Source organism: Leptonychotes weddellii, chromosome 4, assembly GCF_054177405.1.
Source record: "Leptonychotes weddellii isolate Sample4059 chromosome 4, ASM5417740v2, whole genome shotgun sequence".
In the NCBI taxonomy this organism is placed as follows: domain Eukaryota; kingdom Metazoa; phylum Chordata; class Mammalia; order Carnivora; family Phocidae; genus Leptonychotes; species Leptonychotes weddellii.
The window spans coordinates 75,500,927-75,521,219 of record NC_138372.1 but is presented as its reverse complement, the minus strand read 5'-3'; the positions used below and the strand labels follow the sequence as shown (position 1 = coordinate 75,521,219).

The window sequence follows — 20,293 nt, the reverse complement described above, 5'->3', positions numbered from 1 at the left end:
TGTCTTCTGCTTCCTAATTTGAGTGAAAATACCTAACTCAGAACTCACTCATGATAACCTCTCAACAGCATCTTGTTTCTTATTATAGTTATTTGAAGCATTTCTATTATTGGATGTTATTGGAAAACTAATATAAAATCATATCATAACTCTACTGGAAGGAGAGAAATATGTATTTCAATATTTGACAAAATAATTTTTGTGTCTGAAGAAAGCTAAATATTATTTTTAAAATTCTTCCTTCTGATCTCTTATCTTAGGTGTTCTGGAAATATTTTATCTGTTTAGCCAAATATTCTATCAGAAATATGAAGAGCGGGGCGCCTTGGTGGCTCTAGGTGGCTCAGTCGTTAAGCATCTGCCTTCTGCTCAGGTTGTGATCCCAGGGTCCTGGGATTGAGCCCTGCATCAGGCTCCCTGTGCAGCAGGAAGCCTACTTCTCCCTCTCCCACTCCCCCTGCTTGTGTTCCCTCTCTCACTGTGTCCCTGTCAAATCATAAATAAAATCTTTAAAAAAAAAATGTGAAGAGCATGTACACTGTTATCTGTATTTTTTAATAATGGGTATCATATATTTTCTTTGAAGAAAGAGTTACAAAAAAAGTTGTAAACCTTTATCTACATTACAAATATTATTATATATATGAAGACATATTATGTATGTGTGAAGAAAGTTCCCTGAAGTCCCAAAGGGGATATTAGATGGAACTCTGGCTCAGGGCTTACTATATTTAGCCCTTATATTGGAATAGTAATAATTCTTATTCTGAGCTTGAAGTGGAGTGAATTTATTCTGAATTTAGTTAAGAAGCTTGAGTACTCAGTCCTGTATTACTAAAGCCACTAGAGGAAGGTACAATGTATGTTGTAATCCATGTTTAAAAAAATCAAGATGTAAAAATATTACATATATAGAATTACAGAGGAATAAAAGGAACAAAAACACAAGGAAAATGCTGCCCATGTGATATTTTCCTAGCATGATATTTAACAAATAATATTAGGATTTCATAGTATATCAGCCACAGGAACGTTTTCAATATTTGTAATTGTCTTATAATACTAGTTTTAGTTACATGTTACACATTTCAGCTCAGTTTCCCAAGGCATAATGTAAGCAAAATTTTAACTTTTTTTGTCGAAGAATCTTTGTCCTTGTTCTTTCTGACTGAGAGTTAGTTATTGATCAGATGACAAATGTTTGGGAGTCCAAGGCTTTTAGAAAAGGGAAGTTTGACTGGATTCCCCAGCACAGACAGAGAAGAGTTCTCGTGCCTGTCACTCTACTGAATTTTGTTACTATTGCTCTGTCTCATTTGCATCATGGAGCTACTGCTCAATGATGGCTATTATCCATCTTTCTCACAACGTTCGTCCACAGTATAATAAAATCTTCCTGGTTCCAGTACCAATATATTAACACCAAGAGTCAAGCTATGTGTGTTTCCAGTTTTCAATACACTAAAGTATAATTCAACTTTTTTTTTGTTCTTCCCCAGTTGCATACTATTGCCTACTAAGGTGGAAACAGGCTGTAGAAATATAAAATATCTGTACTTTTTCCTGTACATTATAAACTCAGACATCTTCACTCTACTAGAGTAGAAGGATTGGGATGTCATTGTCTTCATTTGATAAATCACATAGTGCAACTACTAAACTAAACTGCTGTGCACACACACACATATACAACCTCAGGAAGGATGGGGGTCTTTTCTGAATCTTTTTGCTGAGGCAGTAGATAAACTAACCTTAAAGTCAGGGAGTCTGAGGACCACTTCCATGAATTAACCCATCAGCAGGGCATTCCACTGCTCAACTTTGGAATGTATTTTTATTCTACTTGCTAAAACTTTATTTAGAATGTTTGGACCTAGTGTTCTTTTATGTCTTTCCTTTATTGTATATTGGTAATAAGGTTAATTTTTTCATACAGTAAACAGTAGAACTTTCTGTATGATCAGAAATAGTTTAATAAAAGAAAAAATCTATTCTTAAAAATTAGTATAAATTGAAATTCAGAAACTTCAGTATTAGATTATTTTGTAGTGTTTAATTCTAATACAAATACACACTATTAGATACTACAGAGCACCTTTAATAGTACATGTTTACTTGATGTTTTAATTTGTTCTATGGTATTTGATATGTTCCAGAGTTCTGAATGTTAGTTATTAATCTCACCTTGTTTGTCCTCTGCTTATAAACTTTCAAACACTTATTCTATCTCCCAATATAAAAGTAGAATTAGTATTTTAGGAGAGCAAAATGGCCCTTTATGATACAATCTCAGACATCTTCTCCTACTTTCTCTTTCTATTCTTTGCTTTGCCCTTTATATCCCAGAAACACTACTTTTTCAGTAGGTCTTCACATGTCATGTTTTTCTATACCTTTGAAGATGGTTCCAGTTCTGCCTTTCATTCTCCTTTTACCTCAGAAACATAAGAGCATAGCTGTCACTCATGCTGGCTCTGCAGTTAGACTATATATGCAATCTTTTTTTTTTTAAAGATTTTATTTATTTATTTGAGAGAGAGAATGAGAGAGAGAGAGCACATAAGAGGGGGGAGGGTCAGAGGGAGAAGCAGACTCCCTGCTGAGCAGGGAGCCCGATGCGGGACTCGATCCCGGGACTCCAGAATCACGACCTGAGCCGAAGGCAGTCGCTTAACCAACTGAGCCACCCAGGCGCCCCATATATGCAATCTTGATAAAGGTTGTCTAAGCCCTCTTGTTCCTTAGTATCATCATCTGTAAAATGAGGATACCAATACCACTTCATAAGGCTAATTGTGAGGATTAAATGAGTCCATATATGCGTATTTAGAAGAAAGCCTTGCACTTAGTTAAGTACTCTGGGCAGGTTATTTTCAATTATTGTTTCATGGGTAAAATTTGTTCTTTCTCTATGATTCAGTTTAGAGGCTTTTGTTTTTAAGAACATGCTATCTTCAGGACCCAAAGATGCCTACCAGGTGTTATCCTTCTCTATGGTGGTAAATGAGAACAAAATTGCAGCAAAATATTTTACTTCAGGGAGAATATAATGCTATACACCTGACAAGTAGACCCCTAAACTTCACTTAAGTGGCTAGTCCTTGATCTTCTTAGGATTCATTGTCTGCCCTCTCAGTGCGTGTGTCTTAACAAAGTCTCCAGCATACTAGCCACCTCTTGCTCATGCTGTCCAATCTGCATGGTGTTCTCAATGTAATGGATCACTGTGATTTCTGTGGGGTGACCGGATAGTTTCAGATTACATATATTATTACAGGGGAGAGTTGACATATTCCTGAGGCAAAACTGTAAATGAATATTCTTATCTTTCCCCTGTGAATGTGAACTGTTTCTGATTCCTTTTTCTCAGAAGCAGGATGGAAAAGTCTACCCCATGCAGTGTACCTGTGGCCTTATTAATCTGCTTTAACAATAATACCACATCTGTCACAGAAACTGCAATCAGGGGTACTCTTTGCTTGAGCCTGCAGTAGTTTACCATTATTCTTCAGGAGCCATCTGGTCTCAGTAGGGGCCAGACTGGTGAATTACAGAGAAATATAACATGGACCACCACCATCTCTCCCCATCCTACCCAACCCCAGGATATGGTAGTGTGTTTGATTTACTCTCTCGACTGGGGTTTCAGAAGTTCTCTGGCCTTCCCAGTTATTATAGCCGTTATAGGTCTTACTGCAGAGACCAGTGAGTGACCCAATGTAGGGATTACTTCAACTGACAAGTATAACAATTTTGCTTATGCAGTTGAATACTGGGGGAATAATCACTACCTGGGGCTGTGATCTCAGTGGTCCCACTGTGAGCCAGAATTTTCCCAGGGTACATTTTTTACCTTTACCCTGCAGTTCCCCACTCTTGCATCTCTATGTATCAATGTCCGTGAAGAATCTGTATCCCATGTCCTTGAAACGTGTGATTATTTCCCTTTCTCCACTGTACAGTCACCTGGGTAAATGGCCATAGTTCCCTTTGTAGAGGGACTAAGGGAATCATTAGAGTATTAATTTGACAGGATGTTGCAGGGTCCTTCTTCCTGGGGACTTGGCCACCCTCTGCAGTTAGTAGGTTCCAGATCTGAAAATTGGCTCATGTCTGGGAACTGAACAAAGTATCGTGACTTGTAATAGTGTTGCCTACCCTCTGCCTCCCAACTCTATTCATCTTCCCTGGACAATGTCCTCTATCAAAACTCTATCTATTATTTTAAAAGAGCCCTATTAAAATCCTGCTACCTGTCTTTATTCTCATCCTGTGAACTCAGCCATAATGAATCTCTCTATCCTCTTGAATTCCTGTAGACACGTGCTGATCACACTTTGTTTTATGTTATATTTATTTATGTACGTCTTCTGCACAGATCTTCATTATACATTGAGGCAGAAACTGTGTCTCATTTATCATTTTATTCTTTAAAGTGCCCCACATAGTGCCTTGAACATATTAATCAAGCTATGAAAGTTTACTGACTTGGTTTTAAATACACTAGCTTTTCTTCTGCTATTTCATTAAAAGGCAAAGCTGCAGTTAGTCCTTAAGCAAGATATATTAGTGTTCTATTTGTATACTGTTTTGTATATGTAAGCCTATATACTAAAAGACAAAAATATGTCCACATGTATATGGAATTTTTGATATATTGAGTTTCTGTTCTTTTGATGTTAAAGTTTTACTTAATCAAATGCCAAAATATCATTATTGAAACATTTTTTTCTTATAGATAATTTGTGGCAAAAGCCTTTCAGCAAATGAAATGACTCTTAGCACTTTGAAAGAAGAAGGGTACAAAGCTGCTTTCATTGGAATAGGTGAGTAGCTTGCTTTTAAATATTTTTTCTTTGTAATTTCTAAAAAGTCTTCTGACAGTGGCCAGAATAACTGCCTGCAGACATTTCCACGATAGAAGTTTTATCTGTTCGGGGAGCAGACAGGAATGAGTGGCTAAAGAAAGTTTTCTATTTATAACCGTGTCGTCTCACCTTCATTATGGATTGACTTTGGCAAGACCATTTTTAAATTTCCCCAATCTCTCCCCATGCCATCATTACCAGTGAACATCTCTAAGACACAAGATGTTTTTCAGTCATGCTATGGACGCTCAGAATTTGGGCTTAACCATGTATAGATGCTGTAGTTTTCTCTTTATGATAAAACCAACTGGCTAAATATACAATAAAGAACAGAATTGGCTCGGGTTTTGTTTGTTCTATTCATCTTTTTTCAAAATCTCCTAAAGACTTTTTGTATTTAGCTGAATTTTAAAGATGTTTAATTATACTTCTGGGAGTCACATGGACAATGTAGAGCTGCTAAGGCACTTCACCTGTATCATGGCTGCATGTTTTGTCTCCATATCCCACAGAGATTGAGCTGTCTGACATTTTTTCTGTCCACTTATTGTTTTACTAAAAGACCAGAGAGAGCAAAGAGTTGATTTAACTTAGTCTTTGTCTCAGGAACTTTGTATTCATTCTTTCATGTCCCCATTTTGGGGACAGTTATGGCTTACAAAGCGAGTAAGTCCATCCTCTTATCTTTCAGTTTGTCTTTCCTATAGTTCACACGCCTTAAATGTGAATAGCTAAGTTAATAAAGCTACATGAGACTTAAACTGTTCCACTTCTTTAAGTGATCACACAGTGGATAACATTTGTTTTTGGACTGTCCTTATTCAGAGCGTATCTAGAGTGAAATTATCAAGAATGCTTCTTAGCCTACTAAATTTTCCTTATCAGGATGCCATGTATTCTCTTCCTAGGAATCGCTACCAAGTCTAAGACCATCTCTGTCACTCCGTTTATGTAGAAGCAAACTTATGGGGGAGGAAATAAATTTTCACTGTAGCTTCTAGCTTCTAAGTGTCTGTACTGAGCCTCCTTCCCTTCAGAAACTTGAGTTCCACTGTCATTGCTTCATCGCTATTTCTCTATCTTATCTTCATTTAAGTACAATAGTCACTGTGTAGATCAAAAATAGGAAGGAGAAAAGGTCTGATATTTTCATGGGTTTCATTTTTAAAGGCACTACACCAACTTTGGTTTTACTTTCAACATTACATTTGTATGGTAAATTAACATACAAGAAATAACATAAAGAAACAGAAAGTTAGGCGTCTATGAAGTATATCTACTGATACCAGCAATTTTGAATCAATAAGTTGCTGTTACTTTCAGTAAGTACAGGTTCAAAGATGCTTTGTGAGTAATGAATGGAAAATTTAGTGAAGCAACAGGTATGAAATTTTGGTGATGTTTTCAAATTGCTATTTGTAATTCACCATTGTGGTTTCCTAGGGCAGTTGTACAGAAAAGATAGGTCTAACATTAATGGAATGGTAAAAGCTAATGCAGTTTTGTGATCTCTACAAATGTTGTGTACAAAGAATCTTTGTACTGGAGAGATAGGGGCCGAATAAATAATACCTTGAAATATCTCCAAATTAACTGCATAATCAAATTGTAAAAAAATTTGGAACGATTAAGTGGTTTTAGCCATAGAAATATCTTCCATCTGTTAGAATCAATAATGTTTTAATTTTTTTTTGTTTCATTCCATTAAATCCCCTTACATATGTTACTTGATAATGCCACATCCATTCACAATACTCCATTTCACTCTGCACCAAGGTGTGAATTCTGCATTTAACATGTGGAGTCCTTTCATATTTATGTTGCTGTGCATTTTCATGCTGGGGAGTGAATCTTTTGACATTTTGGTGTAGTGATGTGTAGAAGGCAGTTATGTTCTATTTCAGTATTTTATATGAAATATATACAAGGAAGTTTCATCTTGTCAAAAAAAAAAAAAAAAAAAGCTTCTGTCTATAGAAGACAAATAACGTTACCTCCAGGAATTGTTTGACACTCTTGACTGCCGAGTTGGGAATTTATGACCTTTCTATTACCATATAACTGCCTACTACTTGGACAGCCTCACATCTTTACATACTTTTATTTATTAACTATGCTTCTATATTGTAATTAAACTTTACTCACTTCATCTACCTTTTCCCACTGAGTTTGGAGAAGTCAATTTTAGAATAGGGCTTCTATATTATTTAGAATATAGGTTTGGCCACTTTTAGAAAGGAAAATAAGGTTTAAACAAGATAAATGTTTAGTCTCTCTTATCTAATACTATGAACCGTCCTCAACACTTGACTTTCATCTTTGGTCAGTAGGTAGCCACTCTGCCCACATTCCTGCTAACAAAAATGGGAAGTAAGAAAGGGAGCTCCTTTCCTTTCAAGTTTATGACCTAGAAGTTCCACATATCAGTTTTGTTTTTATCTCATTGTCCACAACCTGGTCACATAAACATGCCTAGCAGCAGAGGATGCTGGGAAATATAGTCTCTAGCTGGGTGAACAGATGCCCTCATTAAACTTCTATCACTATAGAGAAGGGGGTATGTGATAAAAATAGAGGGTGAAGAGAAATAAAGGTCTCTCTGCCATAGGTGTGCATCATCATTGGTATTTGACACTTGGATTCTTTATTCAGGGAGCTTAGTAAAACATTGAATAACAAAGAATTCATTCTGAACTTAGTGCTTACATATTGGTTACGTATGTCACTTAATGAAAATGGAGTATTTTCTCTTTCTGTAGTTGGGAATATTATTTATAGATCTTATATATTTACAAGTACTGTCCATTCTATGTTAGTTTGTCTAAAAGAAAAAAGGCTTTATTAAATATGACTTATCAAGGACAGCTCAATAAATCCATTGCATTAACAAAAATATATTCTCATGTTGCCTGATTTTTAACAATATGTATGATATTGCTGGTGAAAAGTTGCTCACTTTTAGGTTTTTCCCTAACTAATGCTAACAGAGTCCATTAAAGAAATCATCACACTGAATATACATCATTGTGAGACTTACATCTTTTTACCCATGACAGCTTTAGTTTCTTCTAAGTGAAATAAAGATAAGTGATATAAAGCTCTGTATCTTTTTCTAACTGGAATGAGTTGTTTTGAGACAATTGGAATTTCTTAAAAGACTAAAATTTTGGTTTTGTTTTTGTTTTTTTTAATAAAAGCACTTGCAGAATGTGTTACTGTCAATGTTCAGAAATAGAACATCCACTGTGCAAGGCTTTTTCAAAGTATTTGGTGATTCTCTCTGGTTAGTATTGAAATCAATATAATGGATTGCAACCATCGTTCCTTTTTCTTTTTTATTTTACAAGAATGAACACAAAAGAATAGAAAATATCTAAGTGTGTTGCTCATGGTTAGGGTAAGTGTTAATTTGTGAAAAATGTTTTCATTTCGGTGTGTATTTGTTTTTGGTATGTGTGCTTGCACATGTACCCTGCGTATTACAAAAAAAATTATTTTTTAAATGTGGCTTAATAGTCAGTGTTTGAAAGCCACTCATTTATGTTGTAAAGACCCTGAGGTACTAACTGCCTTTTTTCCCATAGCATGCCCCACACCTATCAGTAAGTAACTGATGAGTGAATTATATAAGTATTTAATGCTTGCAATGTTCTAGGCACTGTGCTGAGAATTAAAAATACAGAGAAATCGAATTCAGTTTTTAGCTTAATTTTAATCTCAATCAGGAAAATTATAAGAGATTCAAACAGAACAATAGTATCATATAATTTGAGGAGTGTGATGTGGTCAGAGTGGGCTGGAGATGAGTATAGTTTTTTTATTGAAGTTCTTTGGGTGATTATATTCTAGAGTCAGGTTTTAGACCCTAGATGACTGAAGAGTTGAATCTTTAGCCTTTGCTCCAGAGGAACACATATTCTTTCCCTTGTCTAGTAATTTACCTCTGGTGGTCTCACAAAACATGGCGGTGGTGAAAAGATTAACAAACATGTAAGAGAAGGAACATCAACTAGGACACCCCCAGATAAATGGGAAAACTTTGTATATTCTCCTGATGAGGTGTTTTGGTTCTCATTTTTTGTTTTTCCTGAATTTTTGTTTTTAATACTTGGGGGAGAGAGAGGATTACAGAGGAAATAGTAAAATCCATTATTGCAGTCACAATAGACACAAAGGGAGCAGGAACCTCAGGAAGATATTATAGAGATAAATAGTCACTGTCTCACCACCAGATGCTTAAATTTGTATGTACCCCAAAGATTTCTCTTGAATTCACTTCTCACTACACCATTCCCTACCCTTACTGATACTGAACCACCGCTGTAGCCTCCTAACCAGTTTCCCCGGACATCATTATCCTTACAGCAGAAATAGTGATCTTTCTAAAATAAGATCTCATGATGCCATTCCCTCATTAAACCCTCTCTCCTTTGCCATAGCTTCCTATTTCCTTTGGGATAGAGGAAAACCTCCTTAAAACAAGACTTTCAAGGCTCCTCATGATTTGGTCAAAACTTATGTCTCCAGTCACTTTACTCATTAAATTATGTGTTTCAGCCATTTTGAACTGTTTTCAGTTTTACCTCATCTAAAAATTTTTTTTCTCAATATTTGGACATGGTGTTGCCTGGACCTACAACTGTCATTATTTTCTTATTAAAGTTGTTAGCTTACATGTTCTACTTTTTTCTACTTCATGTAGTACTCTTCTAATGATCCAACCCTACCCTCACCCTTTAGTCTGAATAAATGAAGCTGCTTCCTTACCCTAATTCTCACACCACTCTGTTTTTGTTCCCTTTCTGAATGTCCAGACTAGACTTTATTATAGCACTTACTTCCCTTTATTGTAATTGACTAGTTACATGTTTGTTTTAGTCATTAGAAGTCAAATTCTTACAGGCTGAATATTTTGTCTGCTTTGTTCATAGATCGGCAGTGCCTAGAAAAATGCCTGCCACATACTAGGAACTCTATAAGTATTTTTTAATTATTGATTTTTAATGCAACTGTTTTAACTATTTGCCAAAATAAATCGATAGGATACTGAAACATATTGGCAATTTGTGGGGGGGGGGGTATTATAACATTGACCAAACCTAGGGGAAAGTAGATATTATGTTATTATAAAATTGGTATTACACTACAAATGAACTAAGTAGGATTAGTAACATTGATGGTAGTGATATTGGTAGTAGAAGCAGTAGTAGCTAAAATATTCCATGCCCAATTCTTTTTTTTTCCTTCAACTTTTAATATAATCTACGCCATTAACTCTCAAAATGGTTCTTAAGTGGATAAGAAAATAAAGATTAAGAAAGCTTAAAGGAAACTAGTAAATGCAACTAAAACATGGAAAGTGGATTTTATAGAGGAGGTAGGAAAACTGTACCAAATGCAAACATCCATATTTCAACATCAAAAGCTGTTAGAGACACAGTGACTGAAAACCAATAAGTTATTCCATGAAACCTTGCCTACATTGAGTTGTCCAATTTAAGGATCATGAACATGGGACCTCATACTCTGAAAGAATTATTTTTTTTTATATTTAGCCTCACTTTTCTTACTGTTACTACCAGTTGGCTTTTTTCCCCAGTTACCATAAGAAAATATTATTTTTTTAAATATGATGATTCTCAAATATTTTAACAGCTGAAGAGGAGATAATTACAATTAAGAAAGTCCACTGAGAAACTGTGGTATTAAATTTGCTACATTGTGGCCTTTAGTTAAATCTCTTGTGCCTTCTTAGAGCCAGAATTCTTCTCTGTAAAAGTTATTCTTAATTAGCTTCTTAATCAGGAGTTTCTAAATTGTATACAATCATGTATACTTTCTATTTATTTAGCAGAAAATGGAATAAGGCTTTTAGACCACCCTCTTATGTCCACAGATAAAAACTGAAGTTGTTTAGGGATTGTGCACAATTATAGTAGATTATTTTAAAGTAATAAACCTGATTTAATTTTAAGCAAAAAAAAAAAAAAGGCATGATTTTGACAATCCACTTTTTTTTTTTAATTTTTAATATTGTCTAATCTGGTGTCACTTATAAGTACTCGGGTATAATTGTGAGATAGCTCTCAAGAATTCAGAAATGAGGGAAATAGAATTCCAGCTGAGAGTTCATTAAATCATCATTTAATGAGTTCAAGCAAAGCCCCCAGAAGGAGATAAAATAGATGTAGGGCAATTATTCTTTGATCATATTAACATATCTATAGAAAGTGTATCTTAATCTGCAGAAGTAAGTAGTAGGGACCGGTCAATTTTAGAAGTATAGAAAGGAAAAACATCTGAGGAAATATTGGTGGTATCTCTTTAAAGACACCTGAATACATGGACCTGGAGTTCTTTGAGCCCATGTCATGATGATAAACAGATAAGTTTATTTTCTTTAAAATGTCCTTGTTCTGATTCCAAGTTCACTAAGCTGACATTGATTCCTGAATAGTTTGATTATATTAGGAGACGATGCTAATCATGTCAGAGTAATCCTGGTCCTTATGATGGTTATCTCTCTTGCTCAAAATCACTCTGCTTCTCTTAGTAATATGGTACTCTAATATGAAGAACTTTCCACATCAGGTAACACTTCTTAAAAACAAGCTATAAATGTCTAAAATATTTTTAGTGGCTGTCACTGCATTCAGAGTAAGTCAAAATTTCTTTGTATGACTTTGAATAGGCTACAATAGCTGTCCAAATCTACCCCTTTAGCCTTAAATCTACTACTTTATAGATCTTTCTTGCCACCAGATATCTAGACATCCCTCAAAAGTAAACTGTACTCTTCCATCATTATATCTTGGCTCATAGTCTTGTCTTTGCTGAGAAAATTTTTTAGTCTGTCTCCATATGGTAAAGTCAATACTTACAATATTCATCTCAAATGCCACTTCTTACATAAGACATTCATACTCATCCTGCTGAGATAAATGTTTATTCTGTGTTCATATATAACAAAATGTTTTCTACGTCATTTATAGAACTGAATATAGTTTTCCTTTTATTATTTTTGGTTGTGTGCATATATCCACTCCCTTGCCCCACACACAAGCACAGTATATTAAAAACCTTTGAGAGCAAGGATTAGATTTTAAAATTGTTGTATTTCACAGGTTAGCACATTTTGTAATATGAATATAGTATAACATCAGTAACATTTTTTGAAGTAAAATAATTGGAAGAATAAAATGAAAAGAGAAACAAAGGAAGAAGTGAAAAACAATGTAATAATTTCTTGAAAAGTTTGAAGCTATTTGATCATTTAGCTTTTTTTTTAAAGTCGTCTATCTTTCCAAGTGTCTTCTTATAGCTCTTTTTTTTTTTATTTTACAAAATGCAAAGACCTGTTCATGGTTTTGATTAGTTACTCAAAGACAATGAATTAAATTCTAAATGTTACAGTTCATGTCATTCTTACATTTATACCTTATCATTGCATTAAGTATTACACTTCTGTGCTGAATATTAGATATTGTCTTTGACCATTTTGGTCAATGTAATGTTATTTGCTTGAGGGTGCTTAATAAGCATTGTATGATGAAGATGGTGATAATGAGAAAATCCTTTTTTTTTTTAAGTGTTTTTTTTCCTGCTGGTAGAATTCCTGGAATATTGTAGATTCTCCGTAAACATCAATTGTATTATTGATTTAATTAACTGAAATAATCTATTTCTCCCATTTTATAGTAAAAAAGGACATAATTAATTTAGCAGGAGGATTATTTTAAAATATTCTATATGCCATATTTTTTATTAAACATTTTTATGAATGTAAATTTTATTTTAAATTATTGAACATTTTTGTCTTCTCTGGGTTTCTTTTGATGGAGACATGGAGGAATTATTACATTTTTATATATATATTTCATGGAATGAAAATATATTTCACTTATATTAGTTATTTAAAGAAGGAGGAAAAACTGTTTTTTCTGTCATTTTCATTGTTCAAGCACTACTTTTTTTTTTTTAAGTAGTTCCCAGTAGCTTAATCAACTCTTAAAAAGTAATCAAAAAAGGGCGCCTGGGTGGCTCAGTTGGTTAAGTGTCTGCCTTCAGCTTAGGTCATGATACTGGGGTCCTGGGATCGAGTCCTGCATCAGATTCCCTGCTCAGTGGGGAGCCTGCTTCTCCCTTTGCCTGCAGCTCCCTCTGCTTGTGCTCTGTCGGTCTCTCTCTCTCAAATAAATAAATAAAATCTTAAAAAAAAAAAAGTAATCGAGAAAAGAGTTGGAAAATTATTGGACTAACCAAAATGTTTTCTTTCAACTGCTGCTTATGGCTCCTGGTTGCCTTTTATTGTGGGTGAAAAATATCATTTGAACTTGGAGGGGATATTGTTGAACGTACACTATGGGCATCATGATAGTTTGTTTTTTTTTTTTTTTGTAAATGTAGTAATCATCCTGTAGATCTGAGTTGTCCTCTAGAAGTAAAAAGTTGATGTTGAAAAATAAACTTTGAGATAATTAACAAAATTAGAAGTCACTGAGGTAGTGGGTATTGTCATACAAGAACCTCTCCCCCCAAGTCCCCAATTCAATGAAGTTGAATCTGGAATTCATGACATTGAATACATATGTATGATACGTCAGTGGTTTCTAATTAGAGCTAGGAGACATACCACTAGATAGCTTTATTCACACTATAAACTGCACAACCCTGCTTATCTTACACTTTTGCAAATCACTGTATGCAAAACTTGGTAAAATTAGGGCCCCCATTACACACAAGGAAAGAGGGATTAATAAGAGAGGCATGAAAAATGGTATGAAAATGGCAGAATTTGATGCAAATTAGAAGAAATTAGGGATATTTCTACATATGCTTCAGATTTCTTTCTACAAATAATCTTTCCAAAGAATAGGAATGAGAAACTTTGCAGGGTAATTTTTGTGTCTTATTTATCACTTATTTCATATTTATACAGGTTGGGCTATAGCATTTTTGGCTAAGCAGCATTAGATTAAATGGAATAATATTATTTTCATTAACATTTAAATAACACCTTCTTTGATATGAAATACTTAAAAGCAGTATGTACTAAAGCAAGATCATTGCTTTTAAGAGGAGACTTCATTAAGACATTGTATTTTAAGTAATAAATGTTTTAAAGGAAATTCAACTGAAATTTATATCAAATCAGTTTGTTACCTGACCCTGCCTTTGGATTATTTAAGGGGCATCTAGTGAATTTATGTTGTCCTAAATTCCCCAAGGCTCTACTGTGTTACACAAATTTACTTAAATGAATAAATAGAAATCAATGGGATAGAACCTAGTTTGGTTATCCTTTCTCAATTTTTTAAACTCGTATTTCTTGGCAATATTATTTAAATTATATAAGAATTCATATTGGGAAAAACAATACTGTAATCATGATTAATTTACATTATTAACTCAACATAACCCTTTAAAGTAAATTATTAACTATAGTTACTGTGGACATTTAAGAAAAAAAATTAAACAAAATTTTGATTTATTTATTTTCTTATCTCCAAATACATAAGAAATCTTGATGTGTGTTATCATCTTCTGATTAACCATGCAGTGCCACCTGGTGTGCAGATGGAAAGAATATTACACATCAGAGGCTCTGTTCACACCACCCTCCCAAACACAAACTTACGTGGCAGAAAGTTAACAGATGTTCACTTTGCTTGTGTTATTGAGATAAATTGTGCATACAACTCTTAATTCATAAATTAAATTTGGAGAAGAAGGTATTGATACCTGGATTAATCAGTCAAAGATCATGTGAATATATCCAGTTTAGTGGAAGAAAGTCATATTTAATTGGAAAATTGCTTCCTTGGATCTTTAAGTTCTTATTTTGTGTTTCTACACTTTATTTTCTTATGTACACAATATTTTGTTTGTTGAGCCTTAATATTTCCATTTCGCTGATAAATCTGTCAGTGCTAGAATAGCATGTTTTAAAATTGACTGCTACTTGGGGTGCCTGAGTGACTCAGTTGGTGGAGCCTCCAGCTCTTGATTTCTGCTCAGGTCATGATCTCGGGGTCATGAAATCAAGTCCTTGGTCAGGTTCCACGCTTAGCAGGGAGTCTGCTTGAGATTCTAACCCTCTCTCTCTGCCACTCCCCACCTTGAATAAATAAATAAATCTTTGAAAAAGAAATAAATAAAATAAAATTGACTGCTATTTCACATCTGTGGTTAAGTTTCCTTTTCACTAGGATAAAACACCCTTTCTTTTGTCTTTTATAAAGACTATTATATTCAGGTGCTTGTCTACTGTACTTTTAATCTTATCATTGACTGATCATATTTTAATGTATATTGTTATATTTCTACCATATGTATGTCTAGCTATGTGCTAGGGATAATAGTTCACAAAATAAATTTAAAAGGTTATTATTTGTTTAGAAAATAAAGTACATTCATGCAATTAATAAATACAAATTTTGTATATGCAAATGCAATAAATTCAGTGACTTAATTTCTTAGAGTATTGGCTAAATTTTTTGCATAAATTAATTCTCACAAAGTAATACTGGATTGATATTGTTGATACCTCCATTTCATATATGTATAAATTGTTTCACGGGATGTGAAGTAATATTCTCATTAGTACAACCTGGATTTGAATTGAGGTCCATCTGAAACCAAAGCCATACTCTTAACCAATCCCCTAAGTTGGTGTTACTTATAAATAATGATTTTTTTCTTAATTTACAAATTTCCTTTTTAAAATTCATTTTTAAAAATTGTGGTAAAATACACATAAAATTTACCATCTTAACCACTTTTTAAGTGTACACTTCAATGGCATTAAGTACATTCACATTTAATTAATAAAACTGACAAATCCCCAGCCAGACTTACCAAAAAAAAGGAGAAAGTTCCCAAATAAATAAAATCACAAATGAGAGGAGATATCCCAACTAACACCACAGAAATACAAACAATTATAAGAGAATATTATGAAAAATTATATGCCAATAAAATGGGCAATCTGAAGAAATGGATACACTTTTAGAAACATATAAACTACAAAAACTGAAACAGGAAGAAATAGAAAATATGAAGACCCATAACCAGAAAAGAAATTGAATCAGTAATCAAAAATTTCCCAATAAACAAAAGTCCAAGGCCAGATGGTTTCCCAGGGCAATTCTATCAAACATTTAAAGAAGAATTAATACATATTCTTCTCAAACAGTTCCAAAAAATAGAAATGGAAGGAAAACTTCCAAACTCATTCTACGAGGCCAGCATCACCTTGATTCCATAACAAGATAAAGAGCTCACTACACTGAAGAATTACAGACCAATATCTCTGATGAACATGAATGCAAAAATTCTCAATAAGATACTAGCAAATCTAATCCAACAGCGTATTAAAAAAATTAGTCACCATGATCAAGTGGGATTTATTCCTGGGCTGTAAGGGTGGTTTAATATTTGCAAATCAATCAACACGATACACCACATTAATAAAAGCAAGGATAAGAACTATATGATCTGCTCAGTAGATGCAAACAAAAACAAAAACAAAAAAACATTTGACAAAGTACAGCATCCATTCTTGATAAAAAACCCTGAACAAAGTAGGGATAGATGGAATGTATCTCAACATCATAAAGGCCATATATAACAGACCCACAGCTAATATTATCCTCAATATGGAAAAACTGAGAGCTTTTCCTCTACAGCTAGGAACAAGACAGGGATGTCCACTCTCACCACTATTACTTAACATAGTACTAGAAGTCCTATCCTCAGTAGTCAGACAGCAAAAAGAAATAAAAGGCATCCAAATTGGGTAGGAAGAAGTCAAACTTTCACTATTTGCAGATGACATGATACTCTGTGTAGAAAACCCGAAAGACTCTACCAAAAAATTGTTAGAACTGATACACAAATTCAGTAAAGTCACAGGATACAAAAATCAATGTACAGAAATCTGTTTCATTTCCATACACCAATAATGAAACAGCAGAAAGTGAAATCAAGGAACCTATCCCAATTTACGCCCAATTGCACCAAAAACTGTAAAGATACCTAGGAATAAACCTAACCAAAGAGGTAAAAGATCTGAATTCTGAAAACTATAGAACACTTGTGAAAGGAATTGAAGATGACACAGAGAAATGGAAAAACATTCCATGCTCATGGATTGGGAGAACAAATATTGTTAAGTTGTCTATAATACCCAAAGAGATCTACACATTTAATGCAATCTCTGTCAAAATACCACCAGCATTTATACTATTACACTATTCTTGATACTTGAGCATTATGGAAGTTAGAGGTGCTGCCCCTCATGCTGTTAGAAATCCATGTATAACTTTCAACTCCTCTAAAACTTAAGTACTAATAGCCTGTTGTTGACTAGAAGCCTTAATGATAACATAAGCAGTCTGTTAACACATATTTTGTATATATGTACTGTATTCTTACAATAAAGTAAGTTAGAAAAAAGAAAATGTTATTAAAGAAAACCATAAGGAAAAGAAAATACATTTATAGTCCTATACTGTATTTATCAAAAAAAAAAATCCACGTTTAAGTGGACCCATGCAGTTCAAGCCCACATTGTTCATGGGTCAACTGTACTAAAATAAAAACATTTTAAGTATTTAAACTACAGTTATTTTGTAAAGAATATCACTCTGACACAATCAAATAAATTATTGGAATTGTTTGTGTGTATGTATATTTTCCTCTCTACTGACTATAGACATGTTGATTAATAGAATACTCCAGGGAAAGTTGAATCAGTTTTATGTGTCTTTTTTCCCCTTGGCATTTTTGGTAGCTATTGACCAGAATTTCTGGTGGGAATAATCTGGGCTATAATATGGGATCATATGAAGACTAGAGAAGAGTGAATAAATCTCTAACGAATGGTCCAACAGTGAGCTTTCCTATTAGAGTGGTACATATTATAACAGGTTTGGCCCTAAAATGATCTTCTGTTCCTCTAAAACTGTTTTTTCCATTATATTTAAATGTGTTCTTTCCCCCCCTCCTATTTGTGTGTGTGTGTGTAGGGGTGTACACATATTATACATATGTATACATATATATGTTATGAAACCATCCCTCTTGGTTCTTGGGAGTTTTGGGGGTTTTGTTTGTTTTGTTTTCTCATCTTCCAGCCTTTTGCAACTTACAGTCATCTGAGAAATGGAAGCTTGAGGAGGATAAAGTGAGAAACGAGTAAAATTTATAAAGGCAACATTTTCATTCCATGGCTCTTTTTTTTTTTTTTGTAGAAGGAGCGTCAGAAAGCTCACTTATAGATTTTAAAGTTTTCTAAATACTAAGACATCTCATGACAATACACAAAATAAGAGATGTTAAAAAGTTTTGACTCAGTGTCATTTAAAACATTAGTTTTTAATAGTTTAGCACACATAGCTAGATTTTTTTTTTAATTGTGCCCACACAACCTTAAAATGGTATTTGAAAAATCTAGTATTTGTAAGTTATCTTTAGAATCCAAGTCTGGCATCACTGACAAAATATTAACAGACATATGCTTAAAGTATTAACAAACATAAATGACCTTCATTCTCATAATTTTTTTATAATGCTAACACTTTTACTCCCATTATTGCTTATATACTCACTCATTCGGTAAATATCAAGTTCCTGGTGAGTGACTAATATGCCCTTGCTATAAAGAAGCTTACAGTTTTGAGGGGGGATAGACACACAAATATTTCCTAATTGTCCCCTGGTTAACTATTTACCACAGTATGTAACACAGCAGCATAGGATCTAAGCATTCTATTCACTTACTTATATGCACTTCTGCTTACTCATCCTAGACTCTCAGCCTCTGTAGGAAAAAAGAAAGATCAGGGGATGTGTAGGGGGCAGAAGGTGAAGAGTACACTCAGATATAGGGAATATATGTGACAGCTCCATAGTGTTGCAGAAGCTTTTACTGCCAGGGATGTGTGCTAGTCAGTAGGACCAAACGAATATAACAGAAACAGGTTCCACAGATGTTGGCATGGTATACACATGAATTTAGTTGAGTTAGTATGTTTCCTGTTTACTGTGGAGGATGAAGGATTTTAACATGAGATGTAAGAGATAAGAGAGATTGGTTCAGTGGCACTATGGAAATGGGTTGGGGAAGGACTAGACCAGGTCTGGGGACATTTTATGTGTGGCTATTGCAATAATTCAGTTTAGAGAAAATTGAGGATCTGAAATAGGGCTGAGAACTGGAAATACAATGAGTAGGTCTTAGCACCTGATTAGATATAGTTCGTGAAGATTAGGAATAAGAAGCAGCAAAGCAGGTTGAGAATTTAAGGAATGTCTTCAGCACTCCTTTTGACCAATTAGATGGATGGTGATGACAATTTACCAATAGAATAAAAGAGGGGAAGATTATGGATTCTGATTTTACCTTTTTTGTTTGGGATTTTTTTGTGATGTCCTAGTGGAAAAATCCAGTAAGCCCTCAGGTGTACTGGGATAGGTCTGGAAATCAGGTGAGAAGTTTCTGGGCAGGATATGTAGATTTGGTATTAGTTGCTGTATGCTCTAGTAGAAAAATTATGAGCCTTGAAACTAGTCAAATTCAGTATCTCATCATTTATGGTTATTGGGAGTAATAGAAATATAATATAAAGTAATTTTTCACTGAATTGGCATATGGTAGGATTTTTTTAAATGGCAGTCATTAATATTATCAGCCTATAGGTATTACATGCAGTCGTAGCATTGGTGAGATCATGTAGTCATTCTTCATATCCACCCTCGGTAACATGAGAAAACTAAGTCCCAGTGAAATTCTGTGACTTGTCATGTTCACTGAGTGTGATATTCATACGTACTGGAAATGAATTATGTTCTAAGTCCATGTCTGTGAATATTATTTCAACATGACTTATTCATAGTGTTATAATGTTGTTATTATCACATCCTTCATTTTACCATAGTATGTATATAACTCTTTGTGTTTAGAGAGATCTTTTGTAGTAACAGAGAAAAGGTAAAGTAGCCCATATGAGGGACTGAACTTCTTTATCATGATGTTTTAATATGAACTCATGGTGTGCAGAACCAATATTCTTGAACACCATTGAACCTGGTTATTACTAAGGAGTGGACTTGGAAATAGTAGATATTTGTGTTAAATAAGTTTGGAATTACTAAATAAGTACACAAAAATAAACCTTTCAAAAGAAGATTTGGCATAATAAGTGTGTATTTAGAAGGGATACATTGGGGAAGAAAATCTTTTACTTTAAAAAATATTATCGTGGGGCCCTTTAAAAGGCAAATTTCCTTAGTAAGAATTAATATATAGTTTATAAAAGTGATTTTTTTCCATAGAGATATGTTAATCATATAAAGTAAGATGTAAATTTATACCTTTTCCTCAGTAACCAATGAAGTTCTTCTGCAAATAATAATAATAATAA

The 20,293-nt window shown here is 33.8% G+C and overlaps 1 protein-coding gene across 1 annotated transcript in view; it reads left to right on the top strand.

The window, feature by feature from the left end:
• The window catches only part of DPYD (dihydropyrimidine dehydrogenase), a 741,385-nt gene that overhangs the window by 205,178 nt on the left and 515,914 nt on the right, over positions 1-20,293 (top strand). Inside the window, exon 6 of the mRNA XM_081817099.1 lies at positions 4,739-4,826. Coding sequence (XP_081673225.1) covers positions 4,739-4,826 — 88 coding nt within the window. The remainder of the gene's footprint in view (positions 1-4,738; positions 4,827-20,293) is intronic.